This window comes from Hyperolius riggenbachi, chromosome 1 (assembly GCF_040937935.1).
Source record: "Hyperolius riggenbachi isolate aHypRig1 chromosome 1, aHypRig1.pri, whole genome shotgun sequence".
Classification (NCBI taxonomy): Eukaryota; Metazoa; Chordata; class Amphibia; order Anura; family Hyperoliidae; genus Hyperolius; species Hyperolius riggenbachi.
In genome coordinates, this window is record NC_090646.1 from 265,321,472 (window position 1) to 265,345,566 (window position 24,095).

Consider the following 24,095-nt stretch of genomic DNA (forward strand, 5'->3'; position numbering starts at 1 on the left):
ACCTAAAGCCCTTCTTTGGCTTCTGTGCAGGTGCTCATTTCAGTGCCAAACCACTATCCAGACCCTAAGGCCAGCTCCCAAACCAGTTGTGCCAAATCTACCTTGCTCAGACTGTATACTACACTATCAGGATGACATCACAGTATTATATTTTGACTGTGGTGGATAAAGTCTAGCTAATTCATTTGGGAGGTAAGAAGGCTGTTTAGCATTATAAGGATAAAAAGCCATTGACTTATTCTCATATCCCCATTTTTCTAGGCCCACAATTTGCCATTCTCACTCTAGGCCTCACATTTTCTATCTGTTTCTGCAGTATGTTGAGATATCCCTGAATGCCTAGATAAATAAAGTGGCCCTATGTAACTTCATTTAATTAGGTTATGAAGGTATTTGTTGCTCAACATGCTACGAGTTATCACCTCACCAGTAAACATCTATATAGTTTTCCTACGTGAAAGTTCTCTTTTTGTAATTGGGAAGTTGATTTATGAGCATTGTAAACCTCATACCTGTTGTACATGCTGATATTTACGTAAGCTTGAGCTCTTGTAGAGCCAGAGGTCATCCAAGCATAAAGGCAACTATGAAGTTTGTTGGGAAGTGTGATATTACAATTATCTATAACTCTTATGCAGTAACTGATGATGAGCTAGTACTTCTCTGTATAGTGCACGCTATCTGTGATCTAATAAAATGTGTGGGAATCTGACTAGATTAAAGTCTCACAGTATAATATGACATATATCCTAGGAGAAAATAGCCTGAAGCTCAGAGCTTCTATGAAAAATCTCTTATACAAAAAGCAACTAACATTGCTTTTTGAGACTAGCAAAACAATACTGGAAATTTCCGCATTTAAGCTGCAACTATACAAAAGCCGTCTTTGAAACTTCAGATTGTCTGCTGTGGAGGCTGTGTGGGGTGGCCATATAGATGACCTTACACACATTGCAAAGTTCAGTACCAAGGCTTCCTGCAAGGGCATCTCTCATACATACTAAACCCACATGACATTTATCTCAGAATCATATATCAATGTACATAACACAGTTTACTGTATTTTTATAAGATTAGGAGATCTCTGCGCAGTTTGCAGATGCTTGACATACCATCGGGTAAACTAATAAACAGCACAAAGACAGGCTACACTATTACCTTTCCAGCTTGCCTTTTTAGAAGGTTCACCAGAAAATGTGCATAACATAGATCTGTTTCATGCTATCACAAGCATCGTCACACTTTACTGAATAATAACATTTATCTGGATCATCATATCAATATACATCCACAAAATGCTTCACAAGCATGTATTTGTGATATCTATAGAAAATATATTATGGAAAAAAGTTATGAAATAAGTACCCTTGTTTCTCTATACAAACTAATGTTAAAGGATACCTTAGCGGTAATTATTTTTCAAAAATGACACCTTATGTGTGTATGGGGAGTTGTATGTATGGTTACTGCACCTCCCATGCCCCGGTGTCTCCCTCCGTTCTTCGGTACTGATCCATGTAATCTTCTTTCCGGTCAGCATGGCTGGTGCTCTCCGATCCGGACATACTATGCTGCGCATGTGCAGTATGTGCGCTTGGGCGCCTTGCGACCGTGCTTATGTTATATCGCATCACCAGGAAGTGTGGTCGCAAGGCGCCCAAGCGGACATAATGTGCATGCGCATCGAGATACCTCTGGGTCGGAGGGAACCGACTGCGTCGGGCCAGGAAGAAGATAATGTGGATGAGTTCTGGAGAATGGAGGGGGACGCCGAGGCAAGGGTGGTGTGGTAAGCATCCCCACAACTCCCCATACACATTTTAGGTGTCCTTTTTTGAAAAATAATTACTGCTAAGGTATCCTTTAAAGCTGTATTTTTAGAATTATCAAAAATATATTTAATCAGGGAGGTCCATTTATTTATGTTCTCCTGCATTTTTTTTTTTTTACTTTGCATGAGTACCATGTTCAGAGGTCTTAATCATTTGTGTTATCTCATTTCAAAGCTGCCTGTCAGTTATACACAGGAACAAACTAGAAAACTATAAGCTTTTTTTTTTGACTGACAGTCATGATCTAGACAAGAATTAAATGAGAATCACTGAGCTTGGAAAGCAAAAAAAGACATCCTTAGTAGGCTCTTTTTAGTTCTTTGAAAGGTTGAAAAGGGCCTAAACCAATGCGGGAAATGAGTAAAAAACATTGAAGTACAGAGAGAGATAACTCACAATTGGAAAACAATGTTAACCACTTCACCACTGAGGGGTTTTACCCCCTGACCACCAGAGCAATTTTCACCTTTCAGCGCTCCTTCCATTCATTCGTCTATAACTTTATCATTACTTATCGCAATGACATGAACTATATCTTGTTTTTTCCGCCACCAATTAGGCTTTCTTTAGGTGGGACATTATGCCAAGAATTATTTTATTCTAAATGTGTTTTAATGGGAAAATAGGAAAACATTTGGGAAAAAATTTATTATTTTTCAGTTTTCGGCCATTATAGTTTTTAAATAATGCATGCTACTGTAATTAAAACCCATGAAATGTATTTGCCCTTTTGTCCCGGTTATAAAACCGTTTAAATTATGTCCCTATCACAATGTTTGGCGCCAATATTTTATTTGGAAATAAAGGTGCATTTTTTTCAGTTTTGTGTCCATCCCTAATTACAAGCCCATAGTTTATAAAGTAACAGTGTTGTACCCTCCTGACATAAATATGTAAAAAGTTCAGTCCCTAAGGTAACTATTTATGTATTTTTTTTATTGTACATTTTTTATTTTTTTTTAATTACAAAAAAAAAAAATTGGGAGTGTGGGAGGTAATGAGTTAATTTTTTTGTGTAAAAGTAATTTATTTGTATGTGAAAAATGTTTAGGGTGTAGTTTTACTATTTGGCCACAAGATGGCCACAGTAACTTTTTGTTTAATGCGACCTCCAAGCGTCCTTCCGGACTCTTGGAGGAAGTACTAGGAGGCTGGGTAAGTGGTCTTTTTTCACAATGATCGCGCTGCTCATCGGAGAGCAGCGGATCATTGCGGGGCTTAGATCAACGAACGGGAATGGATTTTCCCGTTCATTGATCTCCGGGCGAGCGGCGTGTTTACGAGTGGCCGGCGGCGTGTTTACGAGCGGGCAGCGGCGGGAGTGCGCAAAGTACGGATTTCTCCGTCCCTGGGGGTTAAAGGATGGAAAAAGGGACGGAGAAATCCGTACGGGCGGGGGTAAAGTGGTTAAACATGAGCAAAAAAAAACAAGCAAAAAACCCACTGAAATATCTCTAACAAACAGGCCATCCCTCTACCAGGCAGCAATGTAGAATTATGTACAAAAGCCCACAACACAACATGTAAAACTCAGTAAAATTTATTGACACATCTCAGAAGACAGGTACAGTAGCTGATGCATTTCAGACGCAAGGTGTTTAGGCCTAGCTATGGCTAAAGCCCTTGTGTCTGAAATGCTTCAACTACTGTACCTGCCTGTACCTGTCTTCTCATACATAATGTTAAACATAAGCTTAACTTAAAACTGTGTTCCTGATTGAAACAACAGTCATTAATAGACCATAACTGATTAGAGTATGACTTAACAAACTAGGCCTTACAGCATCACAGAACCACCAGTCTTCTTAATAAAGCAAGAATGGCCCAAGGCAGGTATTCAGAAGAATGTAAGGTCTAAAGCAGTCTGCCTTTTGTCTGATAGAGTGCTCTAATGTCTCTTTAACCTGCTGCATTATATGTTCCATTTACTCACCAAAGGCTTCATTTCATCTTCATCTTTGAAATAATAGAGCTGGTCTCCCTTGAGAACAAACCAGCGCGTGTGCCAGGTTTTGACAAAACCTCCTTGCTTCCGCAACCAACCACACTTAATTGTGTTCTGCCGGCCTTGGCCTGTGTGAGGGCTCTCCGCAGAGACATTGTAGTCATCCATAATCAGGCTGATAGACTTTTCTGTTTAAGAAACGAGAAAAAGAAAAGAAATACATGAAATCATATTTGCTGTGAAAGGAGATAAAAAAAAGTTTCCTCAGTAAAAAAACAGCCGTAAAATAAATAGCCCCTGACAACAAAAGGTGCGCTGCAAGGGCTCCTGCTGCATTTTTCAAACTTAAAGCTACGCTTGTGGCAGTCAGCAGGGAGCTAACCTACTTTTTAAAGTGTGGGTCTGCTGTGAAAGGCAAACAAAGAAAGGGAGCAAATTAGACGTGTCAGGTAGCATGGAACACAGCCAATCTCCTTCAGTGTTGCACTTTTTCTTCCTATGCTAGTATACAGACTGCACAGACAAGTCAGGCACTTAATCTGCCTTACAGAGCACTCAATGCCCTGTGACTACTGAGATAACAAATTGCACAGATATAAAATCCATCTCCATTTGTAGAAAAGTGCTCGCACAGGTTTCAGTGTAGCTACGCTGAAGTAAAATAGCCTAGTATTAAGTAGAATCCTGCTATAATCCTCGTAAAGCTGCAGTTCACAAGTCTTCTATTATGTTCTCTGACTCCAACTACTCCTTCCATAGTTTCCATTGCATTTGAATGGCAAGTCAGTGGAATCCATTATGTACCTTACATTATCTGCTGATGTCTGACTGAGTGTGCATAACCTCTTGGGAACAGCATGACACTTAAAGTGGTCTGAAACTCTGACATAACATTCAATAAAAATGTGTTTTCCTACTCTTTATTACTCATACAGTTATCATATTTGCTTTTGTGCACAAGTACTATTGTCTGTCTACAAATTACAAGTTTCCAAAGTGTAGTTTATCTTGCCCTGAAAGCTGCCATTTTATTTTATTTAAACTGCTTTTTATTATACAGTATATTAAAATCTTCCACAGAGAGTTTAATGTGTGCATTAAACACCAAGTGAACACCTGACATATCTGGCTAGAAAATTTGGCCTTATTGGCTATTCATGAGGCAATGCTCATGCAAATATGCATTTGCTTTCGCATGCCAAATCATGCAGGGTCAAAAACCAATGCCGCAAAGCAGTTGCCCTGCGGGAATTAGTTCATGCTACATTAGCACTATCCAGGGGCGCCACAGGGAGGCTTCCCAATGCCTACATACAACCGGGGAGCCTCGGGGCCCCAAGCTCTCTCACTGCTCGGAGACCACAGCGGCACCACAGAGGAGGAGGCTGGGGGGTGCAGGCGACCCCCCCAAGCATGGCCAACGCCGGGGAGGGCCGTCCGCACCTGCCTCCTAAGATTAAAAACAGGCACTTACCTTAACTTCCTTTGCATTCTGCTACTGAGCATGACTTGTGTGCAACACAAAAGAAAGGAGTGAAGCATGGGTCACCCCAAGCTTGTGGAGCTTGGGGTTGGCTCACACGCAGCACTCCAAGGGGGGGGGGGACGGGTGCAGACAGCTCACTCCACTCTATTAAAATCTTCTAATGAGCTGTTCTGAACTGTGTGTGTGCCTGAAGCAGAGACAGCTTCTCACATGTATCAACACTGGAGTGTAAACAAAGATTGTTATCTCCAGTCTGGATGCTGATTTGAAGCTGAATAACCTTTGCATAGCAGGACAAAGTGCTGTGTTTAACCATTTCAGTGATACATTTTTTTTCTGGGATAGTAGCTTTAAAGCTGTAAGGAATCTTTTAGAGCAAAGTAGAAATGCTGACTTTCAGACCACTTTAAGTTCACCTCCATTTCCAATCTTCCCAAAAACAATTGTAGCAGGTTGAGAATGGAATTATCTCACTAATATTATAAATGCGAAAGTTTGGATGTTTGTTACTAAATAACGCTACAATGGCTGAACGGATTTGAAGGAAATTTGGCACACACATAGTACATTACCTGGAATAACATATAGGATACTTTTTATCCCCATAACCAAAAAGTGGGTGGAGAGAAATACAAATGTCACTGGGAAAATGGAAACTGCAGCTATTAATGGTAGGGTTCTCAAACTTTGCACAGTTGGTCACTGGGTGACTGGGATTAATATTCAGAAAAGTGGGTAAAGCCTACAAAAGCCAATCAAAATTCACCTATTGATTTTCAAGGGGAATATTTAATTACTGCCATTCTTGCACTGTTAATGGCAAGAACCCCAGTCACTACTGAATACATATAATTGGGTATCGTCCTTTTTTAAAAGTGAAGGATCAAAAACATACAAAGTCCTCTTAAGGGCAATCCACCTTGCCCACAAGACCTGATTAATTTTGTAGAAAAGGACTTAACTTCAAAAAACGAGGAAGTACAGTGCAATTTTGGCAAAATCTTATAGAAAAACTTTATTAGTACAAAATTTCAAAAAGATCATTAAAAAACTTCTTCAATTCCACATAATTTATCTTCATGTGGTCAATTAAGTACCACAGGACACAAATAATTGAAGCTGATTAATGGATATTAAATTATGGCTTGATGCAGCTTTGAATAGGTTTTGTATTTAACATTTGCCTGTAAAATACAAAACCTATTCAAAGCTGCATCAAGCCAGAATTTAATATCCATTAATCAGCTTCAATTATGTTTGTCCTGTGGTACTTAATTGACCCCATGAAGATAAATTATGTGGAATTGAAGAATTTTTTTAATGATCTTTTTGATATTTTGTACTAATAAAGTTTTTCTATAAGATTTTGCCAAAATCTTATAGAAAAACTTTGAAGTTAAGTCCTTTTCTACAAAATTAATCAAGAACCCCAGTCACCCAATGACCAACTGTGCCAGGTTTGAGGCTTGTGCCAATAACAGTGCAAGAATGGCAGCAATTAAATATTCCCCTTGAAAATCAATAGGTGAATTTTGATTGGCTTTTGTAGGCTCCACCCACTTTTCTGAATATGAATCCCAGTCCCCCAGTGACCAACTGTGCAAAAGGCATTGGAGAGTGCCCGCCAACCCTTTCTCACCAGTTGCTGCATCAACTGTGCAACATTTGAGAACCCTACCATAAACAGTGTAAGAATGGCTGCAGTTTACATTTTCCTGGTGAAATTTGTATTTCTCTCCACCCACTTTTTGGTTATGGGGATAAAAAGTATCCAGTATGTTATTCCAGATAATGTACTATGTGTGTGCCAAATTTAATTTAAATATGTTCAGCCATTGTTGCGTGATTGAGTAACAAACATCAAAATATCCGCATTTATAATATTAGTGAGATTGTGCAGTGGTGTGGGGCCACCTCCCCTACCATTGGCTGTCTCTAACATCTAATTTCTGACCAAGGCTCTGCTGCAGTATCTGCCTGGTAAAAGCTCTCCAGGTTAACACTAGGTGGCATATACATAAGTGCCAGAAACAGCAGGGCTGGCACAGACAGAGTTCTGGAATGAAACAAAGATGCCTGGGAGGGAAAGAGGTGGCACATCACTGCATTGCATAAAAAAACGGTCTGGCAAATTATTTCAAGTGTGTTATATGCATTTTAAGCTGCAGCAGCATGGAATAGAACAATAATAGTAGAATAAGCAAGTGTCTAGCAGACATCCCTGGGCTTTAGCACAGACTGTTGTTGCATGTACAGATAAAGATCAAAGAGCAATTAAATAATAAGTTAAGATTACTATTAAAAGTACAATGGTATTTAACACCATACCTAAAAGTAGTTGTTATGTTTTAAACAAGACATCCTTTAATTAGCTGATATTTTTAGGATTGGTATAAGTGAGTTATTAACAATATATGCAGTAGATTCTAGAGACATACTACCTTTATATCAGAATCAGAATCAGAATAGTTTTATATGTGATCTATCAAAGTTTGAAAGTTTTATACGGTACACATATTTACATTTTCTTTTCTTTTTTAAAGCAAACTTTTCATATCCTGTAGGCAAGTATAATACATGTTCCCAGAATTTTACAACTGCATTAAAAATGCTCCATTATCTGACAGCTTTACCACTCAGGAAAAAATCACTATGAACCCTCTGTCAACTTGATATGTTTTCACTCTCTGTGGTTTAGAAAATCAAAGCCTGAATAAAAATGACATATGTAAACAATTCAAAACTATTATTTATTTGCAGAAAATAACTACAGACTGATCCTGCAAAGCAATTGTTTGCATTTTATAGTCAAGACCAACATGATAATTCAAAAACATTAAGTCACTGATACAGTTACAAATATAAAAATTGAGAATTAGTCTTTCCCTATACCTGGATTGTGCTGTCCCTTTCTCTCACTGCCGAGTTGGGTAATGCAGTAAATATGACCCAGTTCACATGGGTGCCAGGGTGCAGCAGCGGCCGTGGCTCATTTAGTATATGCCAAATGCTTTTATGCATGCAAGCAGGAAAGCATTTGGCTACCTTCAGTGGTGTTTCCAGTCATTTGGTCATCCCTTTGCATTTTGACCACTGCTGGAGTACATGGAACCACCAAACGTAGCCAATCCTGGAAGCTGCAGGTAGAATCCAGAACGAGGTGACTGGATCGACCACAGCATTTAGGCAAATTACAGGAAACACTGGTACCATCATTGGAAGCAAGCATTTCCATTCATATGAATAAAGGTGGCAGTTGATCCCTTTAAAGGGATACTGTAGGGGGGTCGGGGGAAAATGAGTTGAACTTACCCGGGGCTTCTAATGGTCCCCCGCAGGCATCCTGTGCCCGCGCAGCTGCTCACTGATGCTCCGGCCCCGCCTCCGGTTCACTTCTGTAATTTCTGACTTTAAAGTCAGAAAACCCCTGCACCTGCGTTGCCGTGTCCTCGCTTCCCCTGGTGTCACCAGGAGCGTACTGCGCAGGCACAAACCATACTGGGCTTGTGCTATACACTCCTGGTGACATCAGCGGGAACGAGGACACGGCAACGCAGGCGCAGGGGATTTCTGACTTTAAAGTCGGAAATTCCAGAAGTGAGCCAGAGGCGGGGCCGGAGCATCGGTGAGTGGCTGCGCGGGCACAGGATGTCTGCGGGTGACCATTACAAGCCACGGGTAAGTTCAACTCATTTTCCCCCGACCCCCCTACAGTACTCCTTTAAGCATTGCTTTTGTAGCCCTCCAGAAACAACGCGATTACCGTGCTCAACTATCCGTCTTAACCGGCCCTATGGGTTAGGTACTGCTTTCTGTGCTTAAATGATGACACGAAAGATCCGCACCACCTTCAGAAAAGCTTAGTCTATTTTATTGGAAAAAGACATACACAAGTTTAAAAAGAACTTTAAGGCAGGACAGTCCACTGTTTCGGGCTCCTGCCCATCTTCATCACTGAGTATATACTAATTAGAGGACCTGATGGGAAACAGCCTATTTAAATATATTGGAGGCGTGACTAGATATTTAAATAGGCTGTTTCCCATCAGGTCCTCTAATTAGTATATACTCAGTGATTGGTTGTTTCTCTGTATATATATTGGTGTTTTTGTATGTTACTTCAGAACTAGCAAGAAGATGGGCAGGAGCCCGAAACAGTGGACTGTCCTGCCTTAAAGTTCTTTTTAAACTTGTGTATGTCTTTTTCCAATAAAATAGACTAAGCTTTTCTGAAGGTGGTGCGGATCTTTCTCTTCATTTGCTACAGTTTGAGTCCCATGGTGTCCGGGACTATTGGATCTGCACACCTGACCATCTGAGACTGATGGAAGCCAAGTAAGTGCGACTCCACACCCAAAATTACTGCTTAAATGATGACACCACAAGTTAAAACTGTATATTTATGAGAGTAACTATAAACCATGGGGCCCCTAGGAAAGGTTTTTTTATGGGCCCTTCTCTCTACATCACATTCCACTCTCTGTTGACCCCATAGCATAGGGGTCCATAAGTAAGCCAGGGGTCAAATAACATGTATGTATAAAATGGCAAGGGGCCCAAAATATGCCTTTGCCAGTTCCTAGTACTCAGGAAGCCCCCTCTGTATGCATCCACTTGGATTGTAATACACTAGTATTCTCAGACACTATATTGTAAATTCATAGAAACTTACTATGAATCTGTAATGTTCTACATAATCTGCATGGCTTTAAGCTCACACACTTCTGATGCTACTGATAGATAAGTATCTCATAAACACGAGATTTAGCAGTCCTTTAAAATAGTTAGCGACACTCCACCTCATGCAGTCAAGCTATTTTAGACCTCATGGCAGAGAAAGGAAATTATGGCACTCATAATGTAATGTATGCACCCCACATAGAGTAATTACATGGCCATGCCAGCTGTGTAATTATGGCGCATGATACTTAGTGGCTGGATTTATCAGCGGAGTGAATTAGTGGTTTTATTTAGCAGCTTTAGCAGCCCATAGAGGGGGTTAGAGTTAGCCATTAGTAAGGAGGGGGGGGGGGAGAGGGGGCTAGTGTTGGGTATATGTAGGGAAGGGTTAATTTGAAAGTTAGGTTACGATATGCATAGTGCATAGTTATTTGGGTTGAAAAAAAGACCTGCATCCATTAAGTTCAACCAGAAAATAAGGTACACCACTAGCCTGCACCCTCACATATCCCTGTTGATCCAGAGGAAGACGAAAAAACCCTTATATGGCATGGTCCAATTAGAAATAAAAAATTATTTCTCAACTCCAGAGGTTATGGTAAAGAAAAAACACCTCTCGGAATGACCAAGTAATTATAGCCATGGATGTCTTTCAACGCAAAGAAGAGCATCTAAGCCCCCTTAAACGCAGATATAGAATTTGCCATAACTACCTCCTGTGGTCACGCATTCCACATTTGAGTTATTCTTACTGTAAAGAACCCTTTCCTAAATCAACAGCTAAAACGTTTTCCCTCCATGCGCCGATCATGTCCCATAGTCCTTTGCACAAGCCTAGAGACAAAAAGCTCATCTGCCGAGCTTTTATATTGCCCTCTGATGTATTTATACATGTTAATTAGACCTCCTCTAAGGTGTCGTTTATCCAACCTTTCCTGGTAAGACATTCCATGCCCCCTAATACATTTTGTTGATTGTCTCTGCACCTGCTCTTATCCTTTCTGTAATGTGGTGCCCAGAACAGAATTCCATATTCCAGATGTGGCCTTACTAGATAGTTAAACGGGGCAATATTATGTGTTAGAATTTAAGTATGATATGTGTGAATTCCTAGGCCTCAGTTACTTTAACTGAGGTTAGTTAAAAGACTTGACTTGCAGAGAGTCTCCCTTTAAGTAACATTTCTAGAAGCACTGTGAAACATGGTCTTGTGTCTCACACAAGGCCAGCCCAAGGCCAGAGTGCTTATCTGCCCACGATGTACAGACTGCCAGGCATCTTTACTGTAAACATTGAGAGTTTTCATATTTCCTAAAAGTAAACAATATCCATGGAACATTTCCCTCATTTCTGGGTAATAAGAGAGGAAACGCCATATTTGGCTTGTCCCATCAGGGCAGGCACAGATAGGATCACCTATCACATGCTATTATCAGCCAATTGCATGTGATGGGTACTAGATCATCCCTGCGGGATGATGTCACATTTAACTCTTCAGAGGTCAGTATAAGACATGGGCTCCCGAGGGCACTGCTCTCTACTTCTGCTGACTTCCTTCTTGTAACTTTCCATAACTTTATGCTGTATATATGCCCAAGTGCAACTAGCATAGATGTAACAAAGAGAAAGCTGCCTGGTCTCTCGTCACTAGGGATAGACCAAGTCTGCATGGAACGCATAAGATTCTACAGACCGTTTGCTTTGCCGAGGAAGGTAATATGCACCGAAGATATAAGATTGCTGATTAACACATCTGTATATTTGTTTTACAAATAAACTCTTGAATCTTTGACAACGTCTAAGAAGTTCTATCTCCTATTCTGTTTGCTGTGATGAGTGTCAAGTTATCACACTTACTGTGATATGGTGTCGAACGAAGGTGTAGTGTTGTTGCCAATAGCAACCAACAAATATTTACATCATGCTAGCATCGCAAGTTTTTATTTCCCAATTAATACATCCCCAAATGTTATTTGTTTTAGCTGCAGAAGCTTGGCATTGAATACAATTACTTAGAGGGAACCTTAACTGAGAGGGATATGGATGTTTCCTTTTAAACAATACCAATTGCTAGGCAGTCCTATTGATCTCTTTGGCTGCAGTGGAGGCTGAATCACACACCTGAAACAAGCATGCAGGTAATCCAGCCTGACTTCAGTCAGAGAACCTGATCTGCATGCTTGTTGAGAGGCTGTGGCAAAAAGTATTAGGGAGAAAGGATCAGCAGGAGAGTCAGGCAACTGGTATTATTTTAAAAGGAAAAATCCTTATCCTTTTCAGTTTAGGTTCCCTTTAACTTGTTGTCAGCAAGTACTCCTAAGTCCTTCTCCAAGTTTGATGTCCACATCTGTATCCCGTTTATTTTGTATGGGGCTAGATTATTGGTACGACCAAAATGCACGACTTTACATTTTTCAGCATTGAATTTCATCTGTCATTTATGTGCCCAAATAAATAGCCATCCTATCCAGATTCTTCTATCTTCCTGAGAGTTATTAATTCAGCACAATTTTGTATCATCTGCAAAAGTTGCAACATTGCTTTCTACTGCATCTACTAGGTCATTAATACATCAATTGAAGAGTACTGGACCCAGTACTGACCCTTGTGGGACCCCATTGCAAACAGTCACCCATTTTGAATATGATCCTTTAACAACAAGTCTTTGCTTTCTGTCCATTAGCCAGTTCCCTATCCATGCACAAAGACTCTTCCCCAGTCCTTGCATTCTCAACTTTTGCACCAGACTGTTGTGGGGAACATTATCAAAGGCCTTTTCAGAGTCCAAGTATATCACATTTATAGTATTCCCAATCTCTACAATAGCATTCACCAGCTCATAAAAGCTGGGCATATTAGTGAAACAAGAACTGTTCTTAGTAAACGCATGCTAATACTGACAAATAAGAATATTCTCTGCTATGAAGTCTTGTATAGCATCCCCTCAAATAGTCTGCACACAACTGATGTTAAGTTTACAATTCTGTAATTTCCTTTGCAGCCTTTGGAGTCCAATACAGTCCACCTCTGTTTTTTTAGAGTTGATATGCAATTCTAGAATATTGGCAACATTATCATTATTTTACTATCGGATTGATCTGTCAATAGGATATCCAGTGCAGAAAACGAAATTCTGGCTTTACCAAAACATTCAAGCACTATTATTACATGTACGCCTCAAGGCTTACACCATTCATGAAACAGAAAGTAATATTGGCAAACTATTTAAGGTATCCAGGTCATCACTCGTTACCTTTCAAACCCAATACCCCAATCTCCACTGGTATCTGCACCTAAAGCCAAGCCCTTGCTTTAACGGGAGACTGATTATGCCTACCCGACTTTGGTTGCCCAAGGAGTTATTCATGCAAAGTGTTGGATCTGAGGCCAAGGTAACCAATGAAACACCCAAAAACCCAGCTAATAGAGAGTCCAGGAATGGAGTCAAAGTTCATACACAGGAGGTCAAATGACTTACTTATCCAAGGGATAAACAAACTCTAATGCTGGGCATACACGGGTTGACGGGCCCTTATCAATCGAGCCGCTGATGGCTCGATTGATAATTTCCGACGTGTCCGATATCGCGACGGATCGATTCCGCGCTCGATCCCTGCGGGCGGACGACAGAAGCCAAACGAAAGGAAGATAAGAAATGCCCGCGGGGACGAGCGGGAATCGATCCGGGCGCCCGCGGGGACGAGCGGGGACGCGGCAGGAGTCGATCCGGCGGCTAATCGAGCCGCCGGGTCGACTCGTGTATGCCCAACATTAGTCAGAACGCAACCAGAGGTCATACACAGAAGATCCAGCAGACAAGCAGATGAACCAGGGGATGAGACAGAATCATAGTCAAACCAAAGCAGAGGACAGTTAGGACAAAGAGCAATACAAAAGCACATTATTCGCTGGACAGGAAGCTGAACAACATAACTGGCATGGAGCCCAGGCAGTAAAGGACTTTTATAACACAGGCATGAGAGAGCAGAGGCAAACCAGACTCACCAGACCATTAATTAACCCAGAGTGTTCTAGGTGAACTTTGTTGCAGGCCAGCTGCCATACAGAGCAGACTCACCTGGTAAATAATTAGCTAAATGAGAATCAGGTAAGCTTGCTGTAATGCCTAAAGCTGTCACTGGGTGACAGCAGCAACATTGCTCCTATATCTCAGTCTGACAGGTCGAACAAGAACATAACAGGAACATACAAGTGTGTGTATGTCAGGAATGTACTGAGTTCCGATTCCTAACAACTATCTAAATGTTAGCTATTTTGGGCTGCAATGCTTTTTCTCTGTCTATAATCCTATGTCAGCCACTTACATGAAACAAGTATGCAGATCATCTGTTATGACTTCCTCCTGACTCTTCTGCACTGAATAATTTGCATGCGCATTGTGACGCCGCATCAGTCATTTGTAAAAAATCCCTGCATTGCCATAGACTAACATGACTTCTGGGCTGAGGCAGATTACCGCAATACAATCAAATAGAATTGCACACCTCTGTCCAGTGGGTGTTGGTGCAAGAATCCCCAGCAGTCAGTAACCCATAAATCGAAAGAACAGATCCACACACAGTCTTCTCAGGAACAGTGCAATTTATTGTCCCATCACATACATACAATCTGACCATGCTCTGATAGAAAAAACAGACATAAATGCATATAAGCAGATCGCCGCAAGTCGCCACAGAAGACACGCGGTAACATAGTTCTGGACCAGCGTTGGGGATGCAGCAAAAATGTCAATTCCATGGCGTCGTGTCGTACCTTGGCAGTATGAAAGTCTCTATAGACTTTCATTGCCCAGCGGTGGGGTGTGGTAAAAATACCACACCACCCGAGTGTGAACGGGCCCTTATGGTTGGAGATGCAGCTAAATAGACTCTGTAGTAAATTGCTCTATTGTTATTTGGCAGTAATGCATGCCACTCTACTACCTCAGCAGCTCTGCCTGCAATCGTGAATGGGGATTTGTAGAGCATTGGTCAGATTGGTCAGTCCCTACACTCAGACTGGGCCTGGTCTGTTTAGTAGTACTGTAGCCAGACACTGGTATGTATATATATATATATATATATATATATATATATATATATATATATATATATATATATACATATATATAGTGGTATTCTGGGGGTTTTAACTCATTGGTAGAGTAGGTCAGCAGCATCAAGGGTCACAACACACCAGCCACTCAGCCAGTGAGTTTTTTAGGGTAAAAATAAAACAATCCAGCTTTATTGTCAGTCAATGTCCATAAACAGCAACAAAATAAAACACTCAGTAATTCAGTAATCACACTGTAGGCACAGCACAAAAGTATACAGCCTTCTTCAGCCACACTGGCTTTTCAGTGACCCCCTGCCACGGGCCTAATGGCAGTCCTGGTGCCACTCACCTTTTTCCAGCCTTCTCCTGGTTTACCAGTACTATAGTCTAACTCCCGTCCAGCACTTCCGCATCAGCAGCTTCCCTGCTGCTACAGGCCTGACAGCCCTCTCGGCTACACAGCCTTTCTGGAGCCTGCTTGCTCCACGTACAGCCCACTGCATACTGATTGATGCAGGTACTTATGCAAATTCCCACAGGTGAGTTCATTAACCCTCTGCCTGCCTGACTCAGGCCTTCTCCCAATTAGGGATGCTCATTGAGATTCCGCGGAAATGCAATTTCCGAAATTCCGATCGGAAATTGCATTTCCGCATCGGAATGCGGAAATCGGTAATGTAAGTGCGTTAGGCGGATTTCCTATAAAAATGAAAAATAACTCGGTCCCTCTTGGGTATCAAAAATAGAAAATAGACTTTATTTAGGGTTGGCATATGTGTGGCAGAACACCTTAGCGGAAATCACGGAAATTCCGCCCGACTTTAACATTGATTTTCTCAAAAACTATAAGGTCTTTTTGAAAACTTTTTTTTGCATCTCGTTCACAAGATTCAGTTTAATAATCCCTGAAAATTCGGTGTTTCTAGGACTTACAGGGGCTTTGCTATTAACCGCTAAAGTCGGCCGATTTTTACTGTATTGTAAATTGCAGAAAATCTGCTTCTGCCTATTTCCTGCATTTACATTACAGTAAAAATCCGCCGACTTTAACGGTTAATAGCAGAAACACCAAATTTTCAGGGTTTATTAAACAGAATCTTCTGAACAAGATGCAAAAAAAGTTTTCAAAAAGACCTTATAGTTTTTAAGAAAATCGATCTTAAAGTCGGGCGGAATTTCCGCGAAATTCTGCATTGGAATGCGGAAATTGGTAGCGGAAAGCGGAATCAGTATTTGGCAATGGCGGAATGCGGAATTACTGCGGAATCGGAAGTTGGCATTTCCGACCATCCCTACTCCCAATACACGGCAGCTCTGGATCCCAAACTAACCTACAGGATAATGTTGTTGCTAACTTGCAACAACAATCATTATCCAGGACTTTTTCCTCCAAATTCAGGCCAGAACCAAACAGACATCTGCTCTGATCACCACAATATATATATACATATATATATATATATATATATATATATATATATATATATATATACATACACCGAAAAAAAACACTGTAAGCATATTTTCCCTGACAAAAAATATCAGGCAAGATGTTTAACATTCTTACCCACGTATTTTAAGTGTACTAATGCCAGTATTGGGCATAAGTAACATTAAAGTACACTAGTCAATCACCCTGCTTATGATTTCTATGAACTGGTCTTAAACAAGCTGTACCTAGCTTGTAGTGCTAACATATGAGTATTTTAATAATTATAATACTGGCAACAACAAGAATAGTAATTACCGTATAAACTCGCGTATAAGCCGACCCGAGTATAGGCCGACCCCTAACTTTTCCCTTAAAAAAAAGGAAAAATTGATTGTCCTGAGTATAAGCCGGGGGTAGGAAATGCCACAACCAGGCCCGGCCCTAGACTTTTTGCCGCCTGAGGCAATCTTGAAAGAAATCGCCGCCCCCCCCCAGGCCGTGGGTGTGGGGGGGCCGCCCGAGCTGGAGGGGATAGCGGGCAGGGAGGGGGTATTGGGCCTAGCAGCTGGCTGCATTGTAAGAGGCAACGGGCGGGGATCACTCACCTCTTCCTCGTGAAGCGTGCGCTCCACTGACGACACTTCCTGCGGCGTAGCAGGAAGTGACGTCAGTGGAGCGCATGCTGGAACGAGGAAGAGGTGAGTGATCCCCGCCCGTTGCCTCTTACAATGCAGCCAGCGACGTAACTCTTTAAAGCTGGAGGGGAGCGGAGGACGGGGGACCCAGGCGAGGGAGGGGGGGGGGTCCGACCCCCCTCCCTGCCGCTAGGCCCAATACCGAGACCCCCACTTTTAGGCCACTTTTTTGGACCCAAAATCTCGGCTTATACTCGAGTATATACGGTACTTGACCCGGGACAAAATCTGAGGCAACTTACAAAATGTTCGATTTGTAACCACTAGTTCTTTAAAGAGAACCTGCAGCAAGAGGTATTTTGAGGCTGCCATATTTATTTATTTTTAAGCAATACCAGTTGCTTGGCTGTCCTGCTTATACTCTGCCTCTAATACTTTTAGCTATAGACCCTGACCAAGTGTGCAGCAGATCAGGTGTTTCTCACATTATAGTCATATCTGATAAGATTAGCTGCATGTTTTTTTCTTGTCTGATTCAGGCACTACTGTAGCCAAATAGACCGGCAGGGCTGCCAGGAAACTGGTATTGTTTAAAAGGCTCCATATAATTCTCGCTTCAGGTTCCTTTCAAGGAAAGGACAGTCCCTGATAAGGCAGTAGTAATGCAATAATATGGGGAAAAGTAATATTCTCATCTGATACTTATAAACAAAACTGAAAATACAATATTGCTATTTTTAAAAATAATGCCATATCAAAATGACTCCACCTTTATATACAATGATCTCAGCTCAATCTTTTTATTGATCACACTTTCCATAGGGGCTGCAATGCATCATGAGGGGTGAGCATTATAACAACTGCTTTAAATTTCTGTTCTAAACTCCTGTCCCTGACTTACATTATATTTATGATTTTAGTATCAGAAACAAAAAGCTGAAACAGAACATTCACTACCTTGAATATTAATGTATTTTATCTATGCCGCTAAAAATGACAGTGGTATTTTCTCATCATATATCTTCAGCCCAAGATAAAAAACAAAATTTTCTTAGTTTATTGTTCCAAACGCAAAGTACAGATAACAGTAATCACAACAACATTTTTTTGTTTGTCCAACTATTTACTTCCATGGCACAGTAGTCATATGAATCTTAGTTATACCCAGGGGCGGACCTTTCATGACATCACCCGAACGACTTGCAACAGACGGCATCTTTCAAAGGGGCGACATGACGCCGCCCCTCCCTTCCTGGCCGCCAATCGATTACCTTCTCAAGTCGGCAACCTACTCCTCTACCACCACAGTCCCTAGTCCACCGCACTAGACCTCAGATCGCTCTTCTGTCTCTGCTCTACCTGCGGCCAGGAAACTGCTGATCTGAGGTCTAGCAAGGAAGACCAGGGACTGTGATGGAGTGCTGGGGGCACCTATACCTGGCTACCTATACTGGGGCAACTATAATAGGCTATCTATACTGGGGGCACCTATACCAGGCTACCTATATTAGGGGCAACTATTACTGGGTACCTATACTGGGGGCAACTACCTGGTTAACTTATACTGGGGGCAACTATACCTGGGTATCTATACTGGGGGCACCTGTATTTGGCTATCTATACTTGGCTACCTTTACTGGGGGCACCTATACTTGGCTACCTATAATGGAGGCACCTATAACTGACTTTTATTTTTGGGTCGCACAGCGGCTATAACATATGGTGCAAATTGTTTGGTGATGTGCGAACATTCCAATTCGGGGGGAGGAGGGGCTGGGGGGAAGACGCATCCTCACAAGTCTAGAACTGCTCCTGGTTATACCTCCTCTTTTGCATGTAGTACCATGTTCTGACATGCACTTTTCTAATTGCTGTAATGTTTCAATTACATGTATGTAGGGGTACCTAAGTACTATGTGAAATGGGGCAGATTAACAAACAAATGGTAAACTTCCCACATGCAAGTTGCAAGTGGCAATTTTACCAATATTTAATGTCATGTAATTGTGTACCAGAGAGTAAGAGTTCTATATAAACGCAAAAGAAGTCCCCACATTACTAATTAATTATACGAAGAATAGGAGGCTATTTAACTAATAGTAGTTTTTAGGGGACTGATGACTATGTACCACATATGTTGTATGTACATGATGATGATGAGGTACAGTATTTATGAGGTTGGTCATACATTTTAAGTAAAAAAAAGTTTAAACAGTTGATTTTTACAAAACCACATCTATTTACAAAGATGACAGATTTAAAACAGCACATTTTCCAATACAAATTGCATATATATTCACGTGTCTATGATATACTGTATGTTATAAGTTCCCCTACTCTTAATGTTATTAGGGAGAGTAACAGAGGTAATCTGTTCTACTTGGGGGGAGGGGGAAGGGGGTATATGAATAGTCAGGTTTTTTAAATTTTTGGTTTGCTTTAAATGAGTTTTGTGTTCATGAAGAGCAAAAGAGCTGCTAGTGCTTATAAGCGGCACTCTGGACAGCATAATATTCCTATTTTTCCACTGAAATGTTTAACCCTGTAACTGTAATGGTTCTGTGAAAGTGTTGTTTTTATGGTGGTCTGTTACTCACCATGCAGGACTTGCTCCTGTGGACATTCTGATCCTGCTTCTTCTCCCAGTTCTCCCATTCAGAATAATGTGAGTTATGTTACATGCATGTGAGTGAGTGTCCGGCTTCTGTGTTTAATGTCCTTCAAAAATAACAAATGCTGGAATTGAGGGTCACAAGAATATTATCCTCCAGCTTCCAGTAGCTGGGCTTTAAATTCCAGCTACTACAAACCAGAGTGGTTTGACATTTACAGAATAAAGCTGTTATTCCAGTAAAAATAAGTTCTGGATGACAAATATCAGTTTAATGAGTGATGATAAGCAATTATAAAAAATCCGCTCTGCTGGCACATTCATAACCAGCTGAGCGGTCTGGACGAGCTCAGCTCGTCCAACACCGCCAGCGGCTGCCGCTCAGGCCCTGCTGGGCCGATTTTAACGAAATAAAAAGCAGCACACGCAGCCGGCACTTTGCCAGCCGCGTGTGCTGCCTGATCGCCGCCGCTCTGCGGCGATTCGCCGCGAGCAGCGGCGAAAGAGGGCCCCCCTAGCCGCCTGAGCCCAGCGTAGCCGGAACAAAAAGTTCCGGCCAGCGCTAAGGGCTGGATCGGAGGCGGCTGACGTCAGGACGTCGGCTGACGTCGATGACGTCACTCCGCTCGTCGCTATGGCGACGATATAAGCAAAACAAGGAAGGCCGCTCATTGCGGCCTTCCTTGTTTATTCTGGGCGCCGGAGGCGATCGGAAGATCGCCTCCGGAGCGCCCTCTAGTGGGCTTTCATGCAGCCAACTTTCAGTTGGCTGCATGAAATAGTTTTTTTTTTATTTAAAAAAAACCCTCCCGCAGCCACCCTGGCGATTTAATCAGAACGCCAGGGTGGTTAAGGCATAAATCGGGCCAGACAAGTATCACTTCACTGTGTCTCCACTGCACGTTGCAAAACAAGACTCAATCTTTATATGCCAAAAGCAAAGAGCTCTTTGTGATGGATATTTAAAAACTCATATACTGTGGGTGGAAAGATCACAGCTGTAAAGAATTAAATTTAGTATTTTATGGTCATAAGTGGGTTCTGATGCAATACCATATGGTATTTATGTATTCCTAATTTGACCAAGGATATTTATCGTCACAATGGTCTAATAAACATGAAAGCAGGGTTTCAGATTTGAAGCAAAAACATGTGTGTATATTTGCAACCATGCATGTTTCTATGCAGTACACCACATATATTTTGCTGCAGTACATAATTATTGTTAACGAGAAAATACATGCAGTTCGAAAAATTATGCTGTGGGCTGTATTTTTTTTCCCCCGCAAGCACACCATTGATTTATATTGCTTGTCCAGGTGAAACTTGAAACATTAGAATATCGTGCAAAAGTCCATTTATTTCACTAATTCAACTTAAAAGGTGAAACAAAAATTTTGAAATAGACTCATTACATGCAGAGTGATATACAGTATTTCAAGCCTTTATTTGTTATAATTTTGATGATTACGGCTTACAGCTTATGAGAACCCAAAATTAAAATCTCAGACGAATAGAAAATGTTCAATAATGTAGGCTCAAAGTGTCAGACTCTAATCAGCTAACTAATCCAAAACATCTGCAAAGGGTTCCAATTTCATATATTAGTTTCACCTTTTGGCTAGGAACACACTGGGCAGAATCGCATATGTGTTTTCCACTATGTGCTATAGAAAACACATATGCGTTTCTGCTTAGTGTGTTCCTGCCCTTTAAGTTGTATACTGAAATAAATGGACTTTGCACAATATTCTAATTTTTTGAGTTTCACTTGTAAGTTACTTCTAATGCAAATCCGCATGTAAAACAAAATGCATGCAAAACAGTTCAGGGTGAACGTTTCAAAGCGCCCACGTTTGAAAACGCACTTGGCTAACGTAACCCTATGAGGATTTCCTGAAGCAGCATTATGTTTTTGCTAAAATCACACACCCGCTACATGTTGCATTTTTTGTAGCGATTCAGCTTGAATGAATGTGCAAAAAATGTACATTAATTCAAAAATTGCTCTCATAATCACTTTGCAAAATCGCAATTGCTAAGCATTAGCGATTGCATTTTGCAGTGTGAACTAAGCCTTACAGTCACACACTCCAGGTTCTGTTATCTATGAACTGTCTTCTCATAATACACTGATAAATACAGTTACTGAGCCTCAGTGGAATTTGATGCTTATACTGTCCCTGGCGGTATTTTCCTTCAGAAAGGAAACTTGCTGTCTTTTTCTATGAGACACATGTGATGAAAAGTACCTCTGCATTCCTGTGCACTATCAACCCAGAATGAAAACTGTTTGCTCTACATTGGCACAAGACTATCAAGACTGAGGGTTTCTTCTCTATATCATGTCACCATGTCATTATCATGTCCCTATTCATTGGGCGCAAGGAGTGGCAAACATACCTATCTATCATCCAACGCCATTAAACTGTTACTTTCAGCAACCTTTGTTTCTGATCCTCTTCTGACAAATTTTGCTAAAGTAGACCAAGAGCAGGGGAGGACTGGCCCAGGGGGACGGGGGGCAACTGCCCCCCGGGCCGCCCGAATCTTAAGTAATTAGGGCCAGCTGCTGCTATACGCAGCGGCCGCAGACATACAACAGGTGACAGGTTCGCAGTTGGGATCGCAACCTCGCGCGATATTTCCCGGCAAGTTGAAGTATCCAATCAGAGAAGGGGCTGAGGCGGCCGGCCGTGGTGTGCCCTTGTGCGTGGATGTGAGCGGCACAAGGACACAAATAGCTTAGGTCCTCTCCGGCCCGGTGGGTTGACCCTGCTTGACTCCACCCCCCGCCTGGAGCCATTGCCGCCCGCAACGTGCTGCTGTGCCTGCGGTGTCATCGGAGTGAGCTGTCTCACTCTTCAGCTTTCTGTGCTGGGGGGGCTGGGGGCCTGGAGCTGTGGGTACGAGTGGCTGGCTGAAGGAGTCGGACTCAGTCCTCCCCTGTGCTGCTGTGCCTGAGGTGTCGTCGGAGTGAGCTGTCTCACTCTTCAGCTTTCTGTGCTGGGGGGGCTGGAGCTGCGGCTACGAGTGGCTGGCTGGCTGTCCTGGCTGGAGGAGTTGGACACTCTGGAGGCTGGGAGTCGGAGATGCCACCTATAGCTGATTGCTGCTGTGGAGAAGGAGGAGGTGTAGGATAGGACTGAGGAGACAGGAGGATAGAGGAGGTCGGGTCCAGGTTGCCAGAGGAGAAGGTGGTTTTTATAAATTTTGTTTCTGTACTTCTTCTCCCTTCTTGTCACTGAGTTCCTCACACTTTGCTGCATGCCTGCTACTGCTGTCAAATTCAATTCTCTGCCCAGGCCAGTGCCCTCTGAGTTTTTTTTTGTGTGATAATCTACCCCATTCTGACCCTGGCCTGAGGGGGAACTTTTTTCTTCTTGTGGTGTGACTGGCGGCAGGGGAGGGGGGAGGCAGGCAGTTAGGCACTGTCAAACAGGTAGTTGGAGGGGGGGGGGATGGGGTAGGTGTCAGACAAGTAGTTTGTATGGTGGGTGGGCAGGAGTGGGGTTAGGCATCACCAGGTAGGTAGGTTTGTGTGTGTGTGTGTGTGGGGGGGGGTTGTTTAAAGGAGTTATCAGGCATTTTTAATGACATAAGTGCTACTTACCCGGGGCTTCCTCCAGCCCCACGCTCCCAGCATGTCCCTCGCCGCAGCTCTGCAGTCAGCCATTCGCTGCTGCTGCCTCCCAGTCCCCGGCGATGGCACCAGTCCGACCTGGATGTCGGCCTGTACTGCGCCTGTGCGAGCAGCACTGTCAATCACCGCCACGTGGACCGGAGTGTACTGCACAGGCGCAGTAGTTCTGCGTCTGCACAGTACGCTCTGGTCCATGTGGCGGTGATTGACAGCGCCGCTCGCACAGGCGCAATCGGCCTGACGTCATCGCCGGGGGCTGGGAGGCAGTGGCAGCGAACAGCTGACTGCAGAGCTGCGGCAAGGGACATGCTGGGAGCTTGGGGTTGGACGAGCCCTGGGTAAGTAGCACTTATTTTCATAAAAAAAAAAAAAAAAGCCTGATAACTCCTTTAAGGTTAGGCATCAGAGACAGACAGGTAGATTGTGCGGAGAAATGGGGTTAGGCATCAGGTACATAGTGTGTGTGTGTATGTGTGTGTGTGTGTGGCTGTTAGTCATCACAATTTGAAGATTTGCACACAAGAAAGATATGGCTTTGGGCTGGGGATGCCGTGAAACGGGCCTCTAGTTTGTGTTGTCCCCCCAGGCCAAAAGGTCCCAGTCCTCCCCTGACCAAGAGTAACTAGCTAATGTCGTCATTGTGCAACAGTAGTATATTTAATGATTATGTTTATCAGTAGAATGGTGTCATGAAAGAAGATGGACTCAGTGTAGAATACAGTTTGCATAAAATTTGGATGCGCCCAATAATTATGAGCATTTCAGTGAACATT

General features: G+C 42.4%; 1 protein-coding gene across 4 annotated transcripts in view; it reads right to left on the bottom strand.

Moving 5' to 3' along the window:
- ARHGAP24 (Rho GTPase activating protein 24) overlaps positions 1-24,095 on the bottom strand; it is a 682,757-nt gene that overhangs the window by 515,174 nt on the left and 143,488 nt on the right. For all 4 annotated transcript variants that reach the window (XM_068233497.1, XM_068233498.1, XM_068233495.1 and 1 more), the window contains exon 2: positions 3,766-3,965. In XM_068233497.1, coding sequence (XP_068089598.1) covers positions 3,766-3,945 — 180 coding nt within the window. In that variant the 5' untranslated portion in view covers positions 3,946-3,965. The remainder of the gene's footprint in view (positions 1-3,765; positions 3,966-24,095) is intronic.